Raw genomic sequence first — 26,094 nt, forward strand, 5'->3', positions numbered from 1 at the left:
CTTTCCCATAGAATACTGCTCCAGACAAAGTGAGAGGAATATCAAAGGTGCTGCTGGAAGTCTGAAAAAGTTAAAACAGTACGATAAAATTGAACATGCTTCGAAGTTAAAACATGTTTCAGATAGGACACAACGAGATGATCGATTGGATGGCACACCAAAATTGCATATGCTTTCCACATTAGAGATTTTAAAGTCTTCTATGTTTTCTCCCCGCCCAATTTACTCTTTAAGAACCCCACAATAAATAATCTGTACGTAACAGAATTCTGATTCTTTGCATATACATTATTACTTCCAACCACAAACTGAAGTCTAACTATCCTGCTTCTTGCAGATTTGCCATGCTGAATTAGCAGCGGTGTGTTCAGAAAAGCTTTCTCTATTTGTCAGCTGACAGTTCAGGTCTTCCGTTTCTACGGTTTGGCGTGCCTTCATCTATTTTTTCCCACTATTGTAGAAAGTATCAAGTATTAGAGATTAAGAAATCCACGTCACTGTACTTACCTTCTCTTTACTCTGGCTTTCAAGAGGGCAAGGAAGTAGTAAACATGCGGAGAACATTAAAGCTACACGCATAGGTGCCAGTTCACAGTGGCAGTTATGCACTTGTTCATAAGGTAGTAAATTCAGATTTCACAGTGCCCCGCCAGCGAGTAGGCTGGGGGTGCACAAGAAGCTGGGGGGGTACACACGGTTGGGACAGCTGACCCCAACTGACCAAAGGGATTTTCCATACCATAGGATGTCATGCTCAGCAATAAAACTGGGGGGGAGGGTGGCAGGGGGGCCACTGCTCTGGGTCTGGCTGAGCATCGGTCAGTTGGTGGGGAGCAATTCTTTTCATTTGCATCACTTGTTTTTCTTGGGTTTTATTTTCCTCTCTCTGTTGTTTGGGGTTTTTTTTCCTTAGGTTTTTTTTTTTTTTAATTTCTTTTTATTTATTAAACTTTTTATCTCAGCTCACAAGTTTCTTTCTCACTTTTACCCTTCTGATTCTCAACCCCATCGCACCAGATTTTGTTATTACCATCCTGCTAATGACACAATAGATCCTGCCAAACCTACAACCTGCAAAATGTGAAGACCAACTTAGGCAAGACACGTTCCAGAAATTACAGTCAGCACAGGGAACCAGATGTATCTATCTTGTTCTGTCCTTGCCAGAACTGCTGGGTGACCTGTCATCAGCCCCAGTGACTAACAGCAAGCAACAATCTCTAATCTGCCTTAGCTGAGATGCAGCTCCTAGGAAAACAGCTCTTTCAGAAAGTCACGCCTTGTGATTTTGGGAAAGTGTTTCAAGGAAATGTTTTTAACACTCTAGAATGGTCAGACTAAGCATGGGAATCTCACTCCAAGTTCTAGCTCTGTCACAAATTACCTTTTTCTTTTTTTCTTTTCACCAAAAGCATAGCACTTCTTTCTGAATGCAAGATGAGTTACATGGGCTACACAGACAGCCCAATGAAAACTGAGAAATGAGTCATTCCCATCCCCATTCCTTGGCACTCCAACACTCCTTTCACACTCCCTGCCCTGCCCGCAGGCAGGCCTTACACAGTCTGCGCAACACGTACAAGAGGATGACTCCACCAGATATTGCCCAAATCATCTCCTATTTGAGTTTGATCAGCTCAGCTGCTGCCACAGCCTTTTCTGGCCTTACATGCAGTCTTGCCCCATTCTGGCCCTCTCAGAAAGCTCCTACAGGGATTATCTCACTCGCTGCCTTAATCACAACTGACAGTCTCCTTAAAACCCTCAAGTTGTTTCCGTCACTTCGCACATACAGTTAATACAGCCTCTCCTGGCTCCAGTAAAACCATCCACCCCCTGTACCCCCATTTCCCAAAAGCCGGCAGCACAGCATCGGTGGGGGGAAAGGCACATATCAGAACCTGGGGCTGAGAGAGAGGCACCAACATCTGCCAAAGGGAGCTGCCTCCAACCAGGGCCGCTCCCCACCGAGTTCTCTGACAGCAAAGCCCCGGTGCATGGTCTCACCAGGAGCGAGAAACAGCTTCCACGTCTGGAAAGCCCCCTTTATGAAAGGCTGTCAACAGCGATGGGGTTGTCCATGAGCATGAGACCCGCTTCAAGGCCTGGGGACAGCAAAGGCACCCGGTCTGTCCCCACCAGAGCACGCCTGCTCCACAGCTTGGAGCCGCCCCTCGGCGAGGAGGCAACTCTGCCCTCCCCTGGCCTGCCGACAGGCAACACTCACCTCCAGCTGTCCGGGCTCCAGCTGGGGACCCCCGGGGCAGCAGCAGGAACCGCTCTGACCCTGGCTGTGGGGCTGAGCACTCGGGCCCAGGGCTGGCGAGGGCCCCGCCCTCCCCTCCTCCTCCTCAGCCTGCTCAGCCTCTGCCCCCTCCGGCCCCGCCTCAGGCTGCCTGGGGCTGACAGGCTGCCGCCAGCTCCGCTGATTGGCTCAGCCACGGCCAATGGCGTGGCTGTTGTTGGGTGGGCACAGGCAGCCCGGGCTCCTCGCCGAGCTGCCCCGTGCCTGCTGCCCCGCTGTGCTGCAGCGCAGTGCTCAGCCGGCCGGGACGCCGGGCCTGGGGGAGAGGGCCTTCGAGCAGGGCCCTTCGAGCAGGGCCCTTCGAGCAGGGCCCTTGCACCGGGGGCTGTTCGCTCCGCAGCACGAGGCGCGTGCACAGCTCTGCCCTCCCTGTCCCTGAGTGCTCTCAGGGCTCTGGGCCTGCTCGGGGAGGGGAGAGGGAGCGGGGCAGGAGGGGCGCTCCCTTGGATCTGCTCTGGCGTGGTCAGTCTCTCCAGAAAAGCAGGTGTGCCTGTGCTGCCAGCCACAGCCCTGGGCAGGAGGAGCTGCGTGATGGGAGCCTCTCGCATCGGCCAGGCCGGCACCTGGCAGGAGGCAGGGCTCTGCGCTGAGCCCAGGGCCTTCCTCAGGCCTCGCCTTCCTCTGGGCAATGAGGAGGAGAGACACCCCGTCCTGGCGCGGCCCAGGACATCCTCCTGTGGCCAGAGGGAAGGACAGAGCCCCCGTCGCTCTCCCCGCGGGGACTGGCCGCTGTCCTTCGCTTCTGTTCCCGAAGCTCCCCCGTGCTGGCAGGCCCCACAGAACTTCAGGGCCAAGCAAATGCCGGAGCGCTGGGGGCTCCTGGGGCTCAGGGCAGGTTTGGGCATCTCCGAAGCCAAGGTGCGGCTGCCCCTTTGCTTCTGCAGATGCGGTTATTTGCTGCCCCCTTAGTGGTCAAAACTGCTTCTCTTCATGGCACACGGACTGGACAGAAGCCACTTCCCTGTTAGTCTGAGAGGACTTCAGGGAAACGAGGAAGTCAAAGCATGCACGCGTGTATGAGGACAATGAAAAGGAGCTGTGTCAAGGTTTTTCTGCTGTTTCAGATCTGAACTCAGACATTTGTGTGCATCCCAGCACCAAGTCAGGTTTTCTCCCTCCAAGCTGCACAGCTTTTTGCCAGCGAAAGTGAGTTGGGCTGAGATGGTCTTTGGGATCACTCGGCTCCTTTCTTTTTTAATTGGGTGCCTACACTTCCCTTTTTTTCAGCAATTTCTTTCTCTCTCCCCCCCTTCCCCCCCTTCAGTTCCACCCTCTTTCAAAGGTAATTATGATTTGACTTTCTGGACAGATCATCGCATAGGCAGACACAAGATATAAGTATGGGCTGGTCTATACCTTCAGAGCTGTAGGCTGAGCTATTCTACTCTACCTTTGAAGGCTAGATAGGTATGGGCTATGGGTAGAGTTACTCTTTGCCAGTTATTATTTCTTTTGGGGTCCTGTGACAGGGATGGTAAGGTCATCAGCCTGCAGCTCACTGAAAGAATTTTTATGGCGAATGCTGTTCTGTGTGTTTCATTTTCAATAATCATTGCATTGAGCTAGAATTATTTCTATGCCATTAGGTGATGGGAATCTTCTTGCACTCGTCTTCTGTTTCTGGATCGCGTCCTGACAGCCATTGTCATTCAAAGCTTTCCTGTCTGTTCCTGAGAGGAGTGATGGCCACAACATGGAACAACTCCTGTGAGTAATGGCTTCACCAGTAGGCTTGGATTTAGTGAATCCCCATGGACAAAGGGATGTAGCAGGTGCTCCATCCAAGAATTTTGATGTGCTGACACTCTAGTGTGAATGTGGAGGTGTTTCTTCCTCCTCCTCCTCTTCCTTTTCCTCCTCCTCCGCTGGTTCTTCGTCATCATCATCGTCCTCCTCCTCCCATTCCTCTTACTCCTGTTCTTCCTCCTCCTCCTCCTTGCTCCTCCTCCATCCTTCTCCCTGCTTCTATTACCTTCTGTTTTTCTTCCTCCTCTTCCTGTTATGCAGTTATGCTGTTAACACTCCTCTTCCTTACCCTCATCCTCCTGTTCCTTCTGTTCTTTTTCTTCATTTTCTTCCTCTTATTCCTCCTCCTCTCTTCCTCTTTCTCTTCCCCCTCATCCTCCTATCCCCCCTCCTACTTTTTCTTCCTTCGCCTTCTCCTCCTCTTCTTACTGCTGTTCCTTTTCCTATTTCTTCTCCTCCTGTTCCTCCTCCACCACCTCGTCTTCCTCCGCTTGCTCATTTCTCATTTTTCTCCTCCTCTGCCACGTTCTGTTCCTTTTCATCCTCATCCTATTTTTTCCTCCTCCTTATCCTCATCTTCCTTCTTGTGTTCCTCCTTCTCTTTCTCCTTCAACTTTTCTTGCATTTTCTCCTCATCCATTTCCTTTTGTTTCTCCTCATCCTTTCCTTGCATTTTCTCCTGGCCAATTGTATGAGGTTCCACAAGGCCAAGTGCCGGGTCCTGCACTCAGGTCGTAACAACCCCATGCAACGCTCCAGGCTTGGGGAAGAGTGGCTGGAAAGCTGCCCAGCAGAAAAGGACCTGGGGGTGTTGGTCGACAGCCGGCTGAAGATGAGCCAGCAGTGTGCCCAGGTGGCCACGAAGACCAGTGGCATCCTGACCTGTATCAGAAATAGTGTGGCCAGCAGGAGCAGGGAGGGGATCGTGCCCCTGTACACAGCGCTGGTGAGGCCGCCCCTCAAATGCTGTGTTCAGTTTTGGGCCCCTCACTCCAAGAAGGACATTGAGGTGCTGGAGCGTGTCCAGAGAAGGGCGACGAAGCTGGTGAGGGGTCTGGAGCACAAGTCTTGTGAGGAGCGGCTGAGGGAACTGGGGTTGTTTCGCCTGGAGAAGAGGAGGCTGAGGGGAGACCTCATGGCTCTCTACAACTACCTGAAAGGGGGTTATGGTGAGGTGGGTCTTGGTCTCTTCTCCCATGTAACTAGCGATAGAATGAGAGGAAATGGCCTCAAGCTGCGCCAGGGGAGGTTTATAATGGAAAGCACAGGAGGTGTAAGTCTTTACAGACTATTTTTTCTCCTTCACATATTCCCTTTAAATCATCTCTTCAGCTCTTCCCAATAAGTATGTAGCTTTCGAAGATAACAGCTTTATAACAGATTTGAAGAAGTGCTTTTCTCCAAAGCTTTTCTGCTGTTCATCTACATTAGGAAAAATGTCTTTACTGAGAGAGTGGTGACACACTGGAATAAACTGCCCAGGGAAGTGGTGGAGTCACCCTCACTGGAGGTGTTCAAGGAACGTGTGGACGTGGCATTGCGGGACATGGCTTAATGGGCATGGCGGTGTGTGGTGTGTGTTGGGTTTTTTTGTTTGGTTGGTTTGGGGTTTTTTTTGTTGATGGTTGGACTTGATGATCTTACAGGTCTTTTCCAGCCTTGGTGATTCTGTGATTCTGTGTCTGTGTGATTCATTGCTCCTGTAATAAAAGAGTAAGCAAGTGTACCTAATTCCTCCTAACATGGGCATGACCAGGGTTCCCCCACAGCCAAGGCCTAAAACTCACCACGGGGCGAAAGTGCGGGTGGACGGAGGAGTGGGTGGGTGCAGAGGCCGGACGGGCGTGGAGGCAGAAGGGGTCTCCAGCAGAAGCTGAGGGATGACTTTTTCCTGCTGTTGCAGCCACCTTTCTCCAGGAGCGGTCCGGGTCCTGGAAAGGCTGGAGCCGCATCAAGCAGGCTGGGACATATTCAAGCACGTCACTGAGACCAACAGGCAGCAGCAAGAGCTGCAGAGGCAGCCGCCCTGGTAAGTACCTCCCTGACGCCGGAGAGGGGCTTGCTGGGCACCTGAATTGTCTTTTTGTGGGGGACCTGGCTGGAGAGAGAGGGACCCCTCTGATGGCTGGCTCTGCCCTTTCCAACCCAGGGTCTGTCCTCCCTTTGCAGAGGCCTGGCACCAAGACGCCTTGCCCCGAGGGGGGAATACCTGTTTGGGACAGCCAAGGTCTCGCCCCACCTGACTCAGCCCCAGGCTGATCCGCTGCACGGAAGGCAGAAGGGGCAGTATGGAAGAGGAGCAACACAGTAACCGAGCTCTTGGGAACCTACTTGCAGAAGCCCCTCGCCGCTCCCGGCCCACCCGTGCGTAACCACACAGCATCACGCTGCGCCCCTGAAAGTAAGGCTGGGGCAGGGGAGGGCACCGGCCCGACCTGGACCCTCTCCACAGGCCACTTCTCTGCAGGCTGAGGGTGAGGCCACTTCTCTGCAGGCTGAGAGCCAGGCCCCCCCACACCTGGGGGCTCCTACGCCTCAGCAGGAGCTGACGGCCGCAACCCCAGGCCCCCGCAGTCAGTGGCTCGGCCTGGTGCTGGTGTTACAGAACATCCTGAAACGCAGGGTCAAAGTAGTGTAAAAGGAATGGAAATAATGTGAAGAAGATACTTTGTAATGCGTGCACCTGGTATGTAGACATAAAATTACAGTTAAAAACTGTCTCCACTAACTAACAGTAAGGATTACCACAAGGACGAAGTCTAGGAAAATAGAATAGAGTGCCAAAACTGTTTTAAGGCTGACCTGCCTCATTGTCATGTGAAACCCACACCTCCTAGCTAGAAAACGCCCCCAACCCAAATAAGCCCCCTCCCCTCTGGGCATGCGTAGGGAATTGGAACTGTATCTGTAAGATGAAGTAAGAAAGGTACTAACCAATAGTTAGTTAAGGGGTAGGAGCAGTAGGCATAACTAACATTGTCACCTGTTTTAAATCCCTGTCATGATTTCAGCCCGGGGTGCATGCTGGCTGGAGAGATCCCCCACGCACCCGGCACCGAATGAAGTAATGCCTGCTCTTTAATAGACCAGTGTGAAGGGGTTTCATTCCTGATTTCGGTGACACTGGCACTGAGGGAGGGAGCAGGAGGGCGCCCGACCGGGGCCGGGCTGCAGCAGGGCTGGGCTGGGCACCCTCCGCCTGTTCGTGCTGCGAGGCCTCAGGGCGAGGGCCCGCGCCTTCCCCTGAGAAGGCCCAGCACGGCCCGCAGGGCGGGATGGGCCAGGAGCAGCTGTGCCCCGAGGGCCCAGACAGGCTGGGCTGGGGCCCCCCATCAGCGCTGCTGTTCTGGGCTGAAAATGGGAAAATGGGGAAAAACTTTGCCGTGCATGTTTACTAGAGACTTGTGGCCCGATGCTCTCAGGCCCTGGGTGCCAGCGAGGCTTTCCAGATGGCTGAGTAACGCCGTGCGGCTGTGAGCGGTGGCACAAAGTGCTCCGGTGGCCTCGGGTCCCTGGAGGGGGACGTGGATCGGGGACGGGGCTGGGAAGGGCTCTTGGGAGAAAGTCCTTGCTAGAACTGTTCGAGGACCATGAGTGAGTTCAAGTGATGGAGAATGGGGAAATCCTGCATTTCAGGGCCTGTGGAGATCCGCAGGGTGCTCCGTGTCTGGTCCCCGCCCCGCGGCGTGTCCCCAGCACGTGTCCTTGTGTCACAGCAGCCCTCTGTGACGCGCCGCGCCCCACACGGGTGTCACAGTGGGCAGGCTCTATATCTTCCCAAGGGGCTGGTGCTGCCCCAGTTTCTCATGGCGTTCGCAGGAGGAGGACCCAGAGAGAGCAGTGCGTCCATCTGGGGGATCCTGCTGCCCTGAGGAGGATGAGAGCACTCAGAGGTGAGGCGGTGGTGGGGGGCTGGGGGCTGCTGCCTGCTGGGGCCTGCGTCGCCGTCACCTCTCATCCTGCTGCCAGGCACCTCCGAGGGGGCTCTGGCTCCATCCTCTCCCTGCCCTCCGTGGGGCATCTGGGGACTGCTCAAAGACGACCTGGCCCGGCCGACTCTTGTCGGGGCTGCCCAGCCCCAGCCCTCCCAACGCCTCCTTGCAGGGCCCCATGTCCATGTCCCGCCCAGCTCGGGGCCCCCGTGCTGGACTCGCTCTAGCACATTGCTGCCATTCTGTCACTGGGGAGCCCAGAATGGATCCAGTCCCCCAGTGTGGTATTCCCAGTGCGGTCTTCCCAGTGCCGCAGTGAGGGGAAGACTCCCTTCCCTCGTCCCACTGACTGCCCTCTTGCCAGTACAGCCCAGCACGGGCTGTTAGTGCTGGGAGAGGCTGGGAAGATCCTCTCCCCTCCCTGGTGCAAAGCCCTGCAGCCAGCAAAACCATTTCTTTCTTTTCTTCCAGCTCTCTGCCCGTGCTTTGGTTCTCAGTCCAGACCTGCACATCCTGAGGATGGAGGCAGGGCAAAGAAGGCTGTCCCTGAAGCCGTCACTACTTTTGTGGCTAGTGGGGCTTCTCTGCTAAAGCGGCTGCAAGACCATGAGGTGAGACAAGGGGGCTCGAGGGCTCCCCTCCAAGCCCTTGACTTCCCCAGGTGCCGTGGCAGAGGGGGATCTCGCGTGATGGCACCTCTGCCCTCCTGCAGGCGCTTCGTCCCCAAGCGCCGATCCTGCCGCTCCAGCTGGACTAATGCCACTGCTCCCTCCCTCCTTTCCCTGGGAGCTTGCAGTGCTCTCCTGGACAAGGCAAAGCCTCTGGCATAAATCCCAGCATCTCTCCAGCACCTTTGCCCAAGCGCTCAAGGCCCCACTTTAGCTTTGGTTCCAGAACTGTCCCAGCGCCTGGGCTCCTGCCTGTGCGAGGGGAGCGACACTGTGCCCCAAGGTGCAGGGAGTTCATGGCTCCCCCTCCTCAGGGACTGGTCTCATTCCCACATCTTCCCCTTCCTCGCCTGGCACTGTCCGTCTGACCTCCACCATCCCCCATCCTCAGGACCGACTTCCTAGGCTCCCGCATGGCCTTTTACCCTGGTGGAATCAACCTCCCTGTCTGGCTCTCTGGTAGTGTCAGAGGTGCTGTGGAAGATCTTGCCGTTCCCCATGGCTGTCCTGACCGATGCCTGCAGCTCGTACCTCGTGCCCATGGCAGAGAGATGATTTGGGGGGCAGTAGGTCTCTCTCGTGGGTCCCTGGCAACGAGGGCAAAGCAAGTCCCATCACTCCCATGTGTGGTCTGTCCCCAGGGTGACCGAGTGGAGACATACCGGGAGCTGGAGAGCTTCTTGCAAGGAGACGATGGCAGTTTGCAGAGCGGTGTCGTGAACCGCCTGATAGCAGAGGTGTCCAGTGACATGCGAGCAGCCCAGGTGAGCTTGTTCTCTTTCAAGGCCGCCAAAGCAGCCTGCCTCTGGCCCTGGTTTTTGGGGAAATCCAGAGCAGCACAGAGATGTTCCTCAACTATTCAGACCCAGTGGAGGTCCGAAGGGGACTCCTCCTTATAGGGAATTTGAAGAGGAGATGCAGAGAGTAGTGCAGAGAGGTGGACGCGGGGCTGTTTCTAACTGAGCGAGAGCTGGGTTCAAGCTCACTTGAGGAACAGCCCTGGGAACCCAGCAGCCCCGTGGAGAGGCCCCAGGGGGTCCTTGAGTCTGTGACAGTTTGTTCCTGGCATCTCTGCAGAGAGGGAGAGAAGGCAGCAGCACAGGGCTGTGCTAGGGAAAAGCCTCCCGCGTCTCACTGGGGAGCTGCTCGCCTACCCCAGGGTACAAGAGGCAGCAGGCGCCCGGTCTGAGCAAACTGCCCCGAGGGGTCTTGCAGGGGAGACAGGGGCGTTCAGCCTGTCCGAGTGCCTCAGCCTTTTTCTCGGGAGTGTTTAACTTGTGGCACTTTTTCAGGGTGTGACAGATGATGTGAAGATGGCTGCTAGCGACGTCCTGGTGGCTCTGGCCCGCTCCCGCTTCCACTTTGTCATGTCTGAGCTCCAGAGCCACCTGAAGGCCATGGGGAAGGTCCCTGATGAGATTGTGCTCCTCACCTTGGGCAAAATGGCCCGCAGCTACGGTACGGCACCCTGGGCCTCTTGGTTTGGGTAGGGGTCTGTGATAACGGGGAGAAAGCACCCTCCCCCTTCCTGAAGGCTCTGTGTTGAACTGGGGGGCTATGAAGTCGCCATGCCTCCTTGCTCTGTGCCAGGGCTGGCCGGCAGCTCTGCCTTACTAGCCCAGTCCTGGTTCCTGGAGGGTGGGAACCCACTGGAGACAAACCCGCAGGGTCTCTGCCCCGCACTGTCCTCCCCATTTCCGTAAAGGGCTTTCCTGTGTCCCCCTTGGGGAAGGCAGCCCTCCCCACACCCTCTGGCATGTCCCACATGGCCCAGCAGCCCCAGCCTTGCCAGGGATCGACCCCGGTCTCCCGTGTCTCTCACTGACCCTCTCGGTCCCTCTGTCCCTGCCTTCTCTGCAGCCCTGCGGTGCATCCCCTTCGTGGGAATGACGCTGCTTGCCCTGCGTGCCATGCTGAGCCGGGTGGGGAGTGGCCGGATCCTGCGCGCCGTCTGCAGTGGTGAGTGTCCCCTCCTTAGCTGGGGTCCCAGGGTCAGGGGCTGGGGTGGCCGTTGATGCCTCCATGTGATCTCAGAGGGAACATGGCAGGTGTCAGCCCACAGTGAGGTCAGGCCTTGGCGATCCCAAACCACTGTGAGTGTGCAGAAGGAGCGGGAGAAGCCCCGGAGGTTTCTGTGGGTAGGACGTGACGGTGCTGCACAGGGGAACTCCTGGGTCCCTTCCCATGGCTTCTGTTCCCCTGTTTCCCCTGGGAAATACTGGAGGGGAACAGGCCATTGAGGAGGAAAAGGATGGGGAGGAGGAGAGAAACAGTGGGGTGTTTGAAACCAGACACCTCAAGGGCACAGCTTGGCCTCAGATGCAGATCTGGTCCTGGGCTGAGCCCTGCCGAGCCTGGGACCATCCTTAGAGCAGGCTTGGGTGAGGGTGCAAGGTACCGTCCCTGCTGCAGACTCTCACGTGCTGCCCTTCCCTTTCTCCTGGTGCAGTTCTGGAGCAATGGTCAAAAGGGGTCAATACATACTTCGGCAGCCGGGAGCAATGCCCCTTCCCTCGCAACGGGGAAGCGCAGCTCTGTGAAGACATTTACCCAGTCTTCCGTTACGCGCTGGTAAATTGGCTGGGCTGCGAGGAAGAAGAGGTAAGAAGTGCTGCTTTCCACGCCTGGGGCCACAGCGGGGATGTCCACGTTGGTGGGTCTGTCTGTGGCTGGTGGGGTGCGAGCAGAGGGGTGAGGGGAGGGAGCGGTCTGAATGAGAAAGCATCCCAGGCCGGGAGCCTGCTGTCACTGTGCCTGGGGCTGGAGGCTCTCTGGCAGGAAGCAGCCGAGTCCTGGGGCCTTTCTGCAGGGAGGGCTGGGGTGCGAGCGTGGGGAACTGCTCTCTCTCCTCTGGAGTGAGCCCTTCTGCTGCAGGGCAGAAGGGAAAGGGAAACCCCTCCCAGTGGGAAGGGCAGACTGGTGTGCAGGCGATGCTGAGTGCTAGGCAGACCTTCAGCCCTCCAAGCAGAGCCTCTCCCTTCCCTCTTCAGGACAAGCAGGCTGTGCTCAGGGCGGTGGCTGCCATGATGGAGGTCCTGCTGCGTGAGGAGCAGCACCGCGAGCATGCCTGGGAGCAGCTCCTCTGGCTGCTGCACCAATCTCAGGAGGTCCGAGACACCTCCCGGGTCAACAAGGTGAGGTGTTGCGCAGGGCCCGGCGTGGCTGCTGGGGTGGGTCTGCGCGAGTGCCACGAGGCACTGGGGAGCTGTGGGGTGCCAGGAGGAGCTGGGAAGGCCTTAGAGAAGGAACAGGGAGGGGGAGAGCAGAGGAGGCTTGAGACTTCCCCGCACTCTTTGGGCAAGAAAAGAGAAATGCGGGGAGGGGCCAGAAGGGAGGCAAGAGTCCCCGGGGCTCGTCTTCTCAGGAAGGGAGGCATTGCCATCTCTGTAGGGCTCTGTGTGTGGGAAGAGCTTTGCCCTAATGCCCAGCGCTATGTCCAGTCCTGTCCAGTGAGGGCTGAGGTCTGATGAGTGGGAAGTGCCGGGAAACGGAGTTGTCAACAGCGGGCTCTGTTCAGAGGAAAGAGACCCTGCCGATGCTGCTCTGAGGGGAGGGCAAACAAGAAGCCCCATCCAGGAGGGTTTGTGGTTTTCCCTGGGAGCTGCTGTTAGGGACTCCCCTTCTCCCAGATGTGCTGGATTTCTCCCTTCCCAAGTGCCTTTAAGTAGCTTTAGCCTCCTCTTCCTCCCCCGTTGTCTCACAGACCTTCCTGCAGGCCAGGAACACGCCAGGATTTGTGAGACAGGTGCCACGTAGGTTCCTTAAGGCTGCAGGAGGCCTGATCCTGGCTGTTCGGAATGGGCCTGAGGGGCAGCCCTGTTCCCACAGTGATTTCCCTCTCAGCCAAGTCGCAGCAGGACTCTGGGAGAGGAGGGCAGAGAGCACCCTTTCTTTTCAGTCCCCCTCAATGCTGATGCAGATTTCTTTAACACAGACCTTGTTCCCACAGCTCCCTGACGTGACCAAAGAGCCTGGCCTGGCCCCTAAGGCAGAACTTCACCGCTGCATCGCGCTGCAGGGTAAGGAGAGGAGACTGGGCGATCCCCCGTCGTGCTGTGGCGGCTCTCTCCCTGTCCTCGGCAGTCAGAGGCAGCTGCCTGCTAGTGCAGAATGCGATTTCTTCCCTGCAGCACGAATATGCCCTGAGGAGACGGGCATGTTTCTGCACTCCCCGGAGAGCGGTGGGAGCAAGGCCGGTCGCGTGGCAGCCCTGGGCCTGCTGGGAGCGCTGGCCCACTCTGACGGTCAGTGCCATGGGCCAGGGACAGAAGGCAGGGGTTGGGGCTGCTGGGCTGAGAGCAGGAACGGGCTGAAAGCGGTGCACCTGCACCCAAAAGGAGCTGCAAAGAGCGGGTCCCCCAGCCGAGGTGACGCCCTGCGACAGGGCTCGAGCTCTCCTCCGGCAGTTAGAAATGGTGGCACACCAGGGATGATGCTCCAAGCTCAGTAACACGGGCAGGCTGGTGGGTGGGCGGGTGGGCTGGTGCACAGGAGCTGCTTGTACCCAAGTCATTTCTCACGTGCTCTGTGTTACCATATTACCATAGCTTTCAGTCCCTATAAAACAGCTGTGCCTCTGGAAATGGAGTCGCTCTGGCTATGCCGCTGCCTCCTGTGAAGTCAGAGTCAGGCCCCGCTTTTCTGTCCCGTTGGTGTGCGAAAAACTTGGAAGCTTCTGCCATTGGGGCTCTGCCTCAATGCACACCTCTCCATATCTCTTCCAGCACCTTCAGTGAGAGAGAAGCTGCCCCAGGTGATGGAGGCCATAGGGTCAGTGTGCAACGACCCCAGTGCCCAGGTGAGCTGGTTTGGGAAGGGACAGTGCCACCAGGGGAGGCAGAGGAAGCCTTTCCCTCAGGGCAGAGCTGGGGTGCCTGGGGAAGTGCCGGCACATTGCCCAGGCAGTGGGTGATGGCTCGTCCCCGGGGAGAGCTGGCAGAGTGGAGCGGGGAGGTCGCTGTGCTCTGTGGGGCAAATGCCCGTCCAGCCTGGTGCTAAAGCCCAGCCCTGATGGCAGGAGCGAAAGCTTCTGCCATGCGCTTGTCATCTCTCCGCAAGCCACAAAGGCTGCCCCCAAGCAAAGGTGGCTTCCCTTTGGGTTTTGAACAGGAGGACCGTAACCACACTCTCCCCTGGCAGGTGCGGAGGGCAGTTCTGGAGTTCATCCGGGAGCTGCTCAGCTCCGGCTCCCAGAGCTGCTGGGCATGGGATGTGGTGGGGCACATCTTCAGCGAGTTCAGCCGGACCTCAGGCAGACTGGTAAGGGCAGAGCGGGACACCTGGGGCTTCCAGCAGTGCCTGGCTTGCACTGAGAGCTTCTGCAGGCATCCTTGAGCATGGAGAGCTCCACGCTGCAGGGCCATCAGCGCCGGCGCTGCCATTGGAATGACCTGCAAATGGCTGTTCCTCGTGTGTGTGTGTGCTGATGTTGGTGGAGACGTCAGTGAATGATGAGGGTTTGCACCCAGGCGTGCCACCTGGGACTGTGGGTCTGCCTGCGCACCCCACAGGCTGAGCTGTGCCCACAGACACCTTCAGCAAAGCTGCCTTGCAAAGGGAGGGGTCTTCTAGGGACAGGACATCCTCCATCCTTAAGTGCTCACAGACAATCAGCAAAACACAGCCACTGCAGCCAGATGGGCCTGGCTAGAGGATCTTTCTGTGGTGTTCTCATACTCTGGCCCTCCAAAGCATGCCCTGCCCATCCAATAGCAGTCTGGGGACCCGCATCCCTTCTGGCAAGGGGACAGGCCGTCTGGCAGTCCCTTTGGTGAGTGTTTCCAGCTGGGTGCCCAGGAGATGAAGGATGGGCATGGCTGAGCCTTTTGCTGACTTGCTGAGGATCTTCCCTCTGGCTAGAGCCTCCCTCCAACCAGGGGATCTGTGGGTGTTGCTTTCCTCCAGGGCTCGGGGAGGCTCTGCTTTGGGAGCAGGGCAAAGGAAAGAGCCAGCTTCTCCTCCACATCTGTCGGGCTGGGCGTGCTGCTGCCAGGGCTGGCATCGAGCACAGCCCTGCTGAAGGGCACGTTCCTCACCATGGCACGACAGCAGCATTTGGGCCCTGGGGGACCGTGCAGACAAGCAGTGTCTCTTTCTGCTCCCAGGCTTCCTAGTCCTTCCCAGGGTCTGGGAAGTGGTTCCCGAGCTGGGTCTGGCCATTTTTGTCCTCCTTCAGGAGGTCAGTGCTCCTGGGAGGTTGGCGCAGGAGCACTGGTGAGGCCATGCCTGAGCCTTGTCGGTCGGGAGCTGAGAGTAACAGGGGTTTTGCCAACTCTGTCTTACAGGTGGCAGGAGGCCTTTTTGCCTGGGTAACACCGGAGGAAGGAGCTCTTCGAGCCCTGTGTGTGGATATCCTGGGCTCGCTGGACGTCTCTCTGAGAGGGATGACCAAAGTAAGTCACCCTGTGCCCTGCTGCTGTGGCCACTTCTTGCCTTCAGGACATTTTTCTTCATGCTTCCCCATGCTGTGAACCTCTCCCCTCACATGTGCTGAAGCACACAAGGCTCAGGGAACCGCAGACTGTCACTTTTGTCTTTGAGCTGAATAGAAATGCTGATGTGGTGAATTGCCCGGTTCTTCTCTGCAGCTCCTGTGGCCGAGGTTGCTGCAGTACGTAGTGCCAGCCCAGTACAGCGGCATGCTGATCCCACTCTCCCGCTGTCTCCGAGCCCTAGTTGAGAGACGGGAGAGCGCAGGGTGTGAAGAAGACGAGGAGGAGCCTGACGCCGTGGACTCCCAGGAGCGAGGTAGAAGCTAATGGGTTCAGCCAGGGGCTTGGCCAGTCTGTGTCTACATGCACCCTGCCAGCCCTCAGCAGAAGCCTGGGAGAACCAAAGGGCGGAGCCAGGCTCTGCTGCTGGGCACGAGGGGCTCTGCCCTGCATTGCCCCTTGCCCAGCGCAGAGGCCTGCCTCTCCTGCTCGCAGCACTCTCCTGGCGAGCCGGGGCCCATTCCTGGCCATGCTGGAGCTGCCTTCGTCCCGTGCTGGGCAGCCCTGGGGATTTCTCCCGGGTCAGCGCTGTGGCAGCACAGCTGCTCTCAGCCCTCAGCCCTGTGTGGGGCATCGGAGGCGCGATGGGCAGGGCACGGAGGGGGCTTGTTGGCTCACCCAGCCTTTCTTCCTCCCCACAGCCCGGCTGCCGGCTCCCCAGGCCCTGCTGGCTCGGCTGCTGGTGAGTAGTGGGGCCCGGGGGAAAGAGCTTTTCTGGCCAGGGGTGGTGGGGGAGCCCAGGGCAGAGATGCTGTTGAGGCCCGTGCCGGGATCCCCCAAGGAGGAGGCAGTGTGCCTGAGACTGCCTGGGCCTGTCCGGTATCCCACTCCTTTCTTGGGGCTAGCAGCACCCCGGGTGCAGGAGCGGCATCGAGCTCCCTCCCTCCCTCCCGGGAAAAACTGCAGCTCTGGTGGCAGGAGTGACCCTTCTCTCCTGCCCTCGCCTAGGTGGTGGCAGCAGCTCCTCACAAGAGCGGCGAACGTGCAGTCGCTGCCTTGCAGCTGCTGCAGGCCCTGCATGGCAGGATACACCGAGCTTTGGGGGTGGTGTGGACTACCAAGATCCCCCTCCTGCTGCAGTACTTGGAAGGTAAAGTGCGGGTGGGGAGGGAGAGGCTGGGGGGAGGGAAGGGGGTCAGGAAAATGCAGCTTCCCAGCGTGACGGAGGAGAATTGTCCCCAGTTCCCCAGCACTTGCTCTGCAGCCTTTCCCCTTCCAGGGAGCCAAAGCTGAGGCTGGGGGCAGCCGTCCCCCAGTGTCGATTTGGCCCAAGGGATGGATGGGGTGTTGATGTCCTTTTGGAGGGCAGGTCTTTGCGGCACCCCCATGTCCTGGCCGGGACGGTGTTTGGGGGAGGGACAGGACTGGTGCTCCTGGAGGGGGTGCAGCCCCTGGCTTTGGAGAACCAAGTTGCCAGGCCAGGCCAGGTTTGCAGCAGCTGTCCTTGGCAATAGCCTGGGAGAAGAGCTGCAAATGGGCAGAAAGTGGTGGGTCATTAAGGAGAAAATGTGTGTTGCCAATGCACGCTGGCACGCAGTGGTCGGAGTTGTTCTGGGAGCTGCAGTCAAGCAGTGGGGATCTGTTGTGGACAGCACGTCCTTGCCCAGCTTGAATCAGTGGCCCTGACAAATGTTCCTGGGATCCCTCCTGTGTCTTTGGCCTCACAAGGGCTTTGGTGTAGGTGCTTGTAGGCCCTTTCTAGCCTGATGGCCTGGGAATGTTGGGAGGTCTGACCGCAGAGGAGACCACAGGGCTCGTCTTTGGTGTGAGCTTAAATAGCAGCGACGGCTTTTGCTTCCTCTTGCTTTCTAGAGAAAACCAAGAGGTCCCTGGACTCTGCAGAGTGGGAGCATCGTGTGCTCAAGGTACAGCATCCTTGGGGGGTGTCACAAATAGAGGGGGAGAAGAGGGAACAGACAAAGTTGTGGGAGGAAGCTCGGGGCTGCCTGTGTAGGCAGCAGGAGGTGGGGGCACCTCCTGAGTGCCCTGTGCCTCCCCCCGCAGTAGGTGCCTGCCCGCTCAGAGGAGCTGCTGTCTGCGCACGTGCCACGGCTGATGGCTAATGCCCTCTATCGCTGTGGCACACGCCTTAGCACTGCCTCCTCCTCTATGTCTGGCATGCCGGGGGGCTCTCGCCTGAGGTGTTAGGAGAAGAGGGAGGCTGGTGAAAAGAGGGCTGGGTGGGGCAGGGGAAGAGTCTGCCGTTCCCAGTAGCTCCCCTCAGCAGTGTCCCGGGACATGCGAGCGTAGAAAGCATCCTGGCCAAGGGCAGGGGAACACTCGCTTCCTCTCTGTTCCCCACAGTTCCTGCGAGCGTCACTGGAGCCCATCGAGGACAGGGCCTGGACCATGGGCCTGAGCCAGGAGCTGAGCCAGCAGCTGGGCAGCTCTGCCCCCGGCTCCTGGGAGAAGGTGTGTCTCCTGCCCCGCGCCAGGGCTTGGGCTCTGCCCACGCAGGCGGTTTTCATTGCTTCCCCTTCTCTTGCCCCCAAAATGCACCTCCCTGGGCTATTCCAGTGGCTGGCTACCACCAGGGGTGGTCGGGTCTGTCTGGGGCCAGACCTTTCCTGACAGGTCGGTCCATGACCACATCTGGGACGTGGCCTCCTCTCTTGCAGCTTTTCCTGTACAAGGCCCTTGGGACAGTGCTGGCAGCTTGTCAGGATCTCAGACACGTCCAAGGGCAGGTGCTGAGGTTCCTGCAGGAGACAAACCCTGTGCAGCTGTCTGAAGCCCAGGTGAGGTGATGTTCCTGTCCTGCGCATCCCCTGCCTGTTCCTGGGGGAGAGGCAGGGCTGCTCCAGACCTCGATTTCCCCCTTGCTGCCATTTCCCCCTTGCCGCAATGTCCTGCCTGGCCGTTGTTGCTGGCCATGGCCGAGTGCCTGGGCTGGAGCCAACTCCCTGTTTCTCTGTGGTTGCAGGGAATGATTTCTGTTGTGTCCCACACGGCTGAGAGCCACTTCCATCTGGTCTTGGACACAGTGAACATGTTCTCCACTGCTTTCACCAGAGGCTGGTTTTATCAGACTTCCATGGGCTGGAAGGTAAAGGATCCAGGGTTTCCCTGTTTGGCTTTCCTTTTTTGGCCTTCTTTCACTTCTACACCTGCAGCAGCCAAGTTGTGGCAGCTGCCTTGAGATAAGCATTCGTGTAAGAGCTAGCCGAGACCTCTGTTTCAGAGGGGACGTCCTGACATTGGGGCCCCTGAGGTGTCTTTGGAGAGGAGGGGGTTTGACACCGGGTGGATCAGAGCCACCCAGCTGGGGCAGCTGCAGCGGTTGCTTGCTTGCAGCCACCTTGCCCCTGACTTAACTTCAGCAGGAGCTGGCGACAAGGGGGTGGGCACGGTGTGACACTCTGACCCTTCCCCAAAGCTGAGAGCCAAGAGCAGGAGCCTGGTGAAGTCTCGCTGGCTCTGCTCCCCACCTGGGGGCTGTGGGGAAGCCTTTCAGGGCAGGGCAGGGCCCTACAGAGAGAGTGGTGCAGCCTGGCCTGGGGAGGTGAGCAGAGTGGGCTCATCTGCACCCCTGACGAGCACGGGCTGCGTGTCTGAGCAGGACCGTGGCAGGCTATGTCAGATACCTTTCCACAGAAAGGTTCCAGGCAGCTCCCCGACCTCTCAAATCAGTGGTAAAAGAGCCAGCAGTGTGTGCGATGCTGGCTGCACCTCATCCCCATCCCCATGCGAGATCCCAAGCTGTGGGATGGGAACAACTTCTGGCCTTGGAACTCGCAGCTCGAGGAGTGGCCTGGGGAGCTGCCTGGAGGTGCCCAGGGAAACAAGGAGCTGGTGAGGGTGCAGGGCAGGGCCTGCCGCAGGAGCCTGCCAGAGTCCCGGGGCTGACCTCTCAGGGCATCTCTGTTGACACAGGTCCAGCAGCAGCAGAAGATGGAGAGCGCCCAGGCCATTCGTGCTGCTCTGATGTGCACCTACAGCGGCATTGCACTGCGTGCCCCCAAGGAGCAGCTGCTCACCCGCGTGGATAAAGAAATCGTGGGCAACATCCTGCGGCTCTCCAGAGCTAAACAGAGGGTAGGAGCATGGGGCACACAGGGCAGGGATGCCTGGGTGTCCCAGCTTCAGCCCCTTGGGGCTGGGGTGCACCGAGGTGGACGGTCCCTTTCTAAAGATCTCCCAAGGAAGGGTTTGTCCTCAACGTCCAGATCCAGCCCCCCATGGGTTTCCCCTGCCCATGCTCTTCTTCCACCTCTCAGCCCTTCAAAGAGTTGAAGGGGTGCTTTGCTCTCTTTGGCCTCAGGACTTGCAGCTCAAGCTCGCCCTGGTGCAGAGCATCACCGAGGTCAGCTGTGCCATCCAGGCTGTGGGCGACTGCGGCAGCTTTGAGCTGTCCTTAAAGCAGAAGGCAACGTGGACCTTGCTGGTGAGTGCCTGTAGCCGGGGCGGTCGCACGGGGGAGTTTTGGGCTGTGCCATCGGACTCGTTACCCCAGAGGCACGATGGTCTCTGGGCTTCACGTGAGCTCCTGGAGCTGTGTCCGGAGCTGGTGGGGCTCTTGAGTGCTGGTGCTGGGTGGCTGTGGCTGGGGAGCAGGGTCCCTCCTGCAGTGCCTTTGGGGATGCGTGGGGGTGCCGGGGCAGTGTCTGCCCAGGCCTGGCAGCAGAGCCTGTCCCCAGGGGAGGCGGGAGGGCTGTCTCGTGCCCCTGCCAACTCTGTGCTTCTCTCTCTGGGACTTGCAGGACTGGATCAAGGGGGAGCCCTGGGACTCCCTGGTGTATGGAGTGTTCCAGGCCCTGGAGGAGTTGAGGTGAGGTCTGTTCCCCGGGCTGTGGGGACTCCCAGTGTGCCCCATCCCAGCTGGCTGGGGCAGCCCCAGTGGCCTTGAGCATGGGGCCGGGAGCTGCTGGGGCTGTGGAGTGGGAGGGTGTTCCCCATGTCGGGTGTCTCCCACAGGAAGGGAGCCCCCGAGGTTCCTTAACCTGGGGGCAGGGGTTTGCCTGCTGCCTGGGAGGAGGCAGGAATTGCTGGCGCTGAAGGCAGTGCTCGCTGGCGTGGGCGGGGGTGTTGGATTTGGGGCCCTCGATTAGGAGGAACCCAGGTGTGGTTTGAGCCACTCTGGAGACAGTAAATCTCCTTTGTGTTTTCTCTTCCTTTTTCCTCTGGCCAGCAAGCTGAGGCCACCTCTGAGGCGGGAGGAAAATCACAAGCTGCTGGCAGTGTGCTGCCAGACTGTCTTGTCCTGTCCTTCCAAGGAGCAGATGAAAAAGGGCAGGAAGACAGTGAGGGCAGCTGTGAACATGCAGGTACCCGCTGGCCAGTGCCTGCCCACCCCTGGGTCAGGATCCCACCTCAGTGCGCCCCGGCAGCCCCCATGATGCAGAACCTCAGCTCTGCTTTCCTGCTTTCAGCTTCTGCACAGGAGATGCGTGGAAGATCTGGGCCATCTCCTAGAAACCTTTCTGGAGGCAGAGGTGACCTCTGCCTGCTTTGATGACGTGGTCCATGTGAGTAGCCGTGGGGCAAGAGGGAAAGTGTTTCAGGGGCAGAGAGTGGAGGCCTTAGAGGGTGTTAGGAGGTGGATACCTTTCCTGCAGGAATGTGGGGCTTTGGCTCCTTGCTCTGAGGCTGTGCGTCTGGCCGGGGCCAGGGGCTGAGCTGGGGGACGGGAGCGCCCGGCCACTGCAGCCTCTGGCCAGGCAGAGCAGTGGGCCCTGATGGAGGGAAAGCCCAGAGCCAGCCCTGAGCTGGCTGAGAGCAGCCTGGAGGAAGGCTGGAGTCGGGAGACGCTGGCAGTGTAGCAACAGCAGCCTCAGGGCAGAGGCAGCTGGAGGGAGCGAGGCAGTGGAGGCAGCAGTGCCAGTGCTCGGTGGGGCTGGGGTTGGCACTGGGAAGGGGCCAGAGAAGGAGGGAGTTGGAGAGGGATCTCCGGGAGAGAAAGATGCCTGTTGTGAGAGAGATGCACCCTGCCTCAGGTCCTGAAGGGCTGGCTCACCTCAGCCAACGAATGGGAGCGGGAGAGAGCCCTGCAGGTTTGTGCCCATGTGCTGGGAGCTTGCAAGGAGCGATTCGAGCTCATGGTGAGTAGAGCCCCCTCGCGTGCCCTGGCGCCCTTTTCCCACCATTCATGGCCCCAGAAGGGAACCCTGCCCAACTGGGTGCTGGGTTTTGGGGCTCCAGGGATTACGGGGCAGCCCTTCTGCCTGCCCCTCTGCCCGGTCGCTGCTCAGGGAGCAGGATGGGCGATAGAAGCGAGCGGGTGCTGGGGCTGCCTGCGACCCTTTTCCTGCTGCTCTCCCCTGCAGAGAGGACGTCCTTGCAAGCGGTTCGGCTCCCTGGTGGGATTGCTGGCGACTCTGACCAGCGACTGCCTGGCCACGTCCCGCCAGAGGGCATGGGTCTGCCTTGGCTACCTTCTCCAAATGCAAGGTAAGGAGAGTGGGCGCTTCCCAGCCTTGCTCAGCCTGATCCTCCCTCCCTTCCCGGCCTGGCACCACTGGGATCCTGCAGGGCCAGGCCCTGTCCCCAGGAGGGAAGCGGGAGGCAACGTGCTTGGCTGGTTTTGTGCCCCCACCCTGTTAGCCCTCTGCCTCCCTGGACATGTCAGGAAGGATCCCTGGGAGAGGGTCGCTGAGTCCCACCTCCGCAGCGCATGTGTGCAGTTGGTCAGGGCCATCCCCCACTGCTGTCTGAGAGCAGGACATTGCCACCAATGCTGGGGACTGTCCCCCTCCATGTCTGCCCCCCTCCATGTTCCAAGAGAGACAGAGGGTGGTCAGACAACTCGCTCGGATGAGGCCCCTGACATTCCAGAGGGTGCCTTCCCCCTTGCTCCCTGCCTTGAGCCTGGAGAGACAGGCAGCTCCCCAGGCAAACTATCCAAACTCATCGCCGCCAGGGAAGAACTCTCCTGCTGAGCACAAGAGAGGAAACCAATTTGCTGCCCAGAGCAAACTGGGCAGGGAAGAGGGATCTGAACTGCAGGCCCGGGGCGTGCCGCAAAGGGTTGTGTTTGAACCGTTTCCTCTTCAGGCAGCAGGGTCTGCCTGTGCTGAGGCAGTCACGGGGAGGTTTCCTGCCTCCCAGAGACAATGGTGGCCTGTGTGGGAACAGGGGACACAGCTGCTGGGATCAGAGGCCAGTAGCTGCTGAAACCCTGAAGCCCCAACAAATGGTTCGAGGAGGAAGAGGGCTCTTTCCAGCCCGGGATTTGTCAGCCATTTATCGGGCTCAGGAAATCCTGCTGCACCGAGTTCAGGAGGGCCCTGGGTTTCCCTGTGGCTTTCACTGCCACCCCCTGGGTTCTCCTTTAGCAGTATCTAGGGCCAGAGGTTGCCTTTCTGTGGGCGTGACTCCCCTTTTCTTCTGGTGTTTGTTCCAGCCAGGACCATGGAGGTGGTGCCTCAGGCAGATGAGATCAGGTGCCTTGGTGAGGAGCTGAACAGCCCAGACACCGTGCAGACCTGCGCCAAAATAGCAAAGGTAACTGGCCCCAAAAGAGCGGGGTGGGGGCCCAGCTCCTGGGCTCCTGCACATCTCCCTGCTCCCCTCCAGCGTCCCTCGCTGTCTCCAGAGCAAGCTGTCCAGGATGGCTGTTGTTAGCAAGTAGCAGGAGGCTTTGAGACAAGACTGTCCTTCAGGCATGCTGGAGCAGATACCGTATATGTGTGCGTGTGTGATTGCTCTTGTCAGAATACAAATTTGGTACATAATAAGCAAACAACATGGGGGGCGACACTTCCCAATCGGGTAGCTGCATCAGATGTAAACAGCACTGTATGCATAGCAGGAGGAAAAAGTGATTGCCCCCTGCACGACTGCCGAACTAACAGTTCTGTCAAGTTTCCTTTCCATTCTGAATTGCTGGAGCAGAGCTGTGACGTGGTCTCTCTTGTTCCTGACTTCTCTCCAGGCTGTTTGCAAGTGCATCCCTCCAGCGCAGGCTACAGACTTTCTGACTGCGGTCCTGCCCAGCTTGCTGCACGTCACACCCACGTGTGTGAAGCCACTATGGAAGTGGGTGTTCATCTTCCTGGTGGAATGCAGGAAGGAAATAGTCCAGGAGGTAAAGGCGACCTTTTTCCCATTTGACTTTGTCTTTGCTCCTGTTGGCTGTTTAACGACACCCTGTGCAGTTGGCAGAGGCTCAAGAAATGCCACCTGTGTGTCGAGCCAAGGGGCTGCTGAAGGAGTCAGGTGCCCTTGCAGAGGCCCTGCAAGGCAACTTCAGGGTCTCAAAGAGCGTGTTTGGTTTTGCTCTTGCATCGCTACACACATGTGGGGAGAGTTCTTCAAGCGTTGGGTGTGAAACGTGCCCGTGTCCTCTGTGTGCACAAGGGCACGCAGCTGCTCGTACGGTTGGGCCCAGGCACATGCAGTGACTGAGTCTGTGCGTGTGAGCGCGTGCATGTGTGCGTACGTGTGCGCAGTTGCCAAGAGCACACCCAGCTCCAGACGTGAGCCAGGGCCAGGCAGGGTGGAAGGGGTGAGGTTTCAAGCTAGGTCTGGACCCTGTGTCACGGGAGCAGGCACTGGTCCTGTGCTGAATGACTGTGTCTGGGCCCCGCAGGAGGGGGTAAAGGATGCACCGAGCCCTTCTTTCTCCTCCATTTCCATTCAGGTGCCAAAAATCCTGAAGACCCTTTGCACCTACATGCGGCAGAGCACCCACAGGCCCTTCCTGCTCTGGGCCGTGTTTCTCCTCGCCCACTTTCACCAGGAGCCCGTCGTCAGCAGTCTCCTCCGGAAAGGTCTGCCCATGGACAGGTACGTGCACCAGCCACTTCCCCACTGTAGTCAAACAGAGACCCCACAGCTTGCGTGCACTGGGGTGGCCCAGTTAAGAAGCAGGTCTTTTTTCTGCCTGAGCTGTCTTGAGTGTTGCAAGACTGCGTGCTTGTGTCTCTGCCGTGACTGGGGCGTTGTAAGCCCCATTGCAGAGGAGGAGAAGGTTTGAGGGCACTGCAGGACTGCGAAGATACGGGCTCAGGGGTGAACATCTGTTCCCTTGCAGTGACACGGTGGAGCTGTGGAGGAGCCTGGGGAGAAGCACCATTGGGATTCAGGTCCTGAGGTGCTTAGTGGAGAAACTAAACAGAGCACGAAACAACTGCCTGGGGACCAACTCCTCCGCTTGTGAGTGGCACAACCATGAGACTGCTCTGGAGACTTTGATGGTACGTTCAATGGCAGACACGTTTCTGTAGCTTTGCATCTGCTTTGTAACTCCTGCTTCGGAAAAGGGGGAGTCAGGTGCCCTTTGCAGATGCCCCTGGAGACTCCCAGGGCGCTGTGCTGGGCCGGCCTCAAGCAGTGTGGGGAGCTGGGACAGTGTTGTGCTCCTGAGCCACAAGGCTGTCGCAGAAGTGACAATTGCGGACAGTAACCCCCCTGCCCCAGGCAGGCAGGGGAACCAGGCTGGTGGGAAAAGGCCTTGCCTGAAGAGGGGCTTCTTGGTCACGGTTCTCTGCAGATCACCCATGCCATCTCCGAAGTGGTGCTTGCCCTGAGGAGCACAGAGGAGCTCAGGCAGCTGCTTCCCCACCTCCTTCCCAGCCTCCTGAGGTGGGCCAGCGAAACCCTGGGCGAGGAGCGGCTGCTTTCCCCCCTGGGAGAAGGCGGAAGACAACTGTTCCTCAAGGGCCAGGTGCTTGAGGAGAAGCCGTGCAGGTAAGGAGCCGAAGGGGCAGATGGAGGGGCTGGCTTCGGTTCCCCTTGCCAAGGCACGTGCCTTTGTGGGGTTGAGGGAGGGCTTTGCCTGCCCCGCTTCCTAGATGAGCAAACTGCTCGTCGTGGTTGGGTTTACTTCTGCTCCTTCATGGGGAAACTCCAGCTCCCAGGCAGGAAGGTCTGAGGCAGCTCGTGCTGTGGACGGCTGTCATCTTGCCTTCTGCATACCCTTGCATGCACGATAGCTTTGCACTCCCTCAGCGGACCCCCACCGGGGGGGAGCGTGACTCTTGCGGGCAATGGCATCATTCTTCACAAAATGCTGGTGGGAAGAGGTATTAGGTGTTGCCTTGGTTCTCTAGCATGGAGTCAGTCCAGGGGCGTGGAGTTTCTTCTGCTTCAGTGGGTTTGGGGCATGATGAAAATGCCAGTGTCGTTAGCTGCAGTCTACGAAGCATCATTCCTGGGGTATTTAGCTCTGCTAAAGAGAAATCTTCCCCTAAACTGCAGTGATTTGATCTTTCTTTGGTTTTGTGGTGCTGCTGCTGTTTTGATTTTTTTCTTGTTTTGTTTGCCTGTGTTTTGACTGGGTTTGTGTTTTGTTTCTTTTGCCAGGGTTTTCCTTATGGCTTTAGAGTTGGTGCTAGGCAAATGCATGGCAGAGAAGTGGATGCGGCTGCTCATGAATCGGGCAGCGTGGGCTCTCCTTGAAGACCCCCTGACCCATTCTGATGGGGTGCGTCTCCTGACCAGGTAAGAGTCGCAGGGATGCACATGGCTGCCTCCTGTGGGGCTGTGCCCAGGGAAATGCCTGCAGGACCCTTCCAGCATGCCTGGGAAGCCGTCCTGAGCTGAAGAATAGTATCTGCATTGGTGTACATGAATTTTGGCAACCTGGCCTTCCTGGGTAACTGTGTGTCCCTCGCTTGTGCTCCCTTGCGCAGCGTCCTGGTCCATGCTGGGCTTCTATCACCCTGTCTGAAGCAGACCCTCTTCCCATGGCTGGATTCCTGCTCAGTTAAGCTGCGGGTGACAGCTACAGCCTTCTTTGCTGAGGTAAGGCAGGGGGTGGGGAAGGAAGGGTTCAGAGGGTTTTAGTGAGATCCGGCTCCTTGGGACGTCTGTTTTTGTGGGAAGATCCCTGGAGCGGAGCAGACAGGGGAGCGCCTGGCCAGGACCAGGTCCCCACAGCACTGCCTGTGTCCTTCCAGCTCTCTTGGGACTGCAGCACAACAAGGACCCGCGAGTGAAGCAGGTGCTAGAGGAGTCTCTCCACGATACCTGTCCCCAGCCAGCACCAAGGAGTTAATTAAATAAAGCTCAGC

General features: G+C 58.3%; 1 protein-coding gene across 1 annotated transcript; it reads left to right on the plus strand.

Moving 5' to 3' along the window:
- Positions 1 to 5,793: 5,793 nt before the first annotated feature.
- LOC132320929 (maestro heat-like repeat-containing protein family member 2B) lies at positions 5,794 to 26,094 on the plus strand. Its single transcript, XM_059834572.1, has 36 exons — positions 5,794 to 5,872; positions 5,969 to 6,080; positions 7,871 to 7,944; positions 8,455 to 8,594; positions 9,293 to 9,415; positions 9,944 to 10,109; positions 10,512 to 10,610; positions 11,101 to 11,252; positions 11,642 to 11,785; positions 12,571 to 12,670; positions 12,782 to 12,895; positions 13,376 to 13,449; positions 13,791 to 13,910; positions 14,936 to 15,043; positions 15,239 to 15,398; positions 15,784 to 15,824; positions 16,091 to 16,243; positions 16,966 to 17,007; positions 17,447 to 17,554; positions 17,761 to 17,880; positions 18,066 to 18,188; positions 19,016 to 19,177; positions 19,404 to 19,526; positions 19,843 to 19,910; positions 20,271 to 20,406; positions 20,512 to 20,607; positions 21,076 to 21,180; positions 21,406 to 21,529; positions 22,482 to 22,582; positions 23,013 to 23,165; positions 23,721 to 23,866; positions 24,114 to 24,276; positions 24,573 to 24,769; positions 25,385 to 25,522; positions 25,714 to 25,825; positions 25,981 to 26,094. Exons 1-36 carry the CDS (start codon positions 5,794 to 5,796, stop codon positions 26,017 to 26,019), a joined length of 4,215 nt encoding a protein of 1,404 aa, XP_059690555.1. The 3' UTR covers positions 26,020 to 26,094.

Source organism: Gavia stellata, unplaced genomic scaffold (assembly GCF_030936135.1).
Source record: "Gavia stellata isolate bGavSte3 unplaced genomic scaffold, bGavSte3.hap2 HAP2_SCAFFOLD_170, whole genome shotgun sequence".
NCBI classification, from domain to species: Eukaryota; Metazoa; Chordata; class Aves; order Gaviiformes; family Gaviidae; genus Gavia; species Gavia stellata.

What these genes read in the sequence shown, in the direction of transcription:
- LOC132320929 (XM_059834572.1), top strand. Translation starts at nt 5,794, where the DNA reads ATGGGCATGACCAGGGTTCCCCCACAGCCAAGGCCTAAAACTCACCAC. An exon ending in CCGCTGCATCGCGCTGCAGG is followed by an intron (nt 12,671 to 12,781) that starts GTAAGGAGAGGA and finishes TCTTCCCTGCAG; the next exon opens with CACGAATATGCCCTGAGGAG. An exon ending in GCTTTGATGACGTGGTCCAT is followed by an intron (nt 20,608 to 21,075) that starts GTGAGTAGCCGT and finishes ACCCTGCCTCAG; the next exon opens with GTCCTGAAGGGCTGGCTCAC.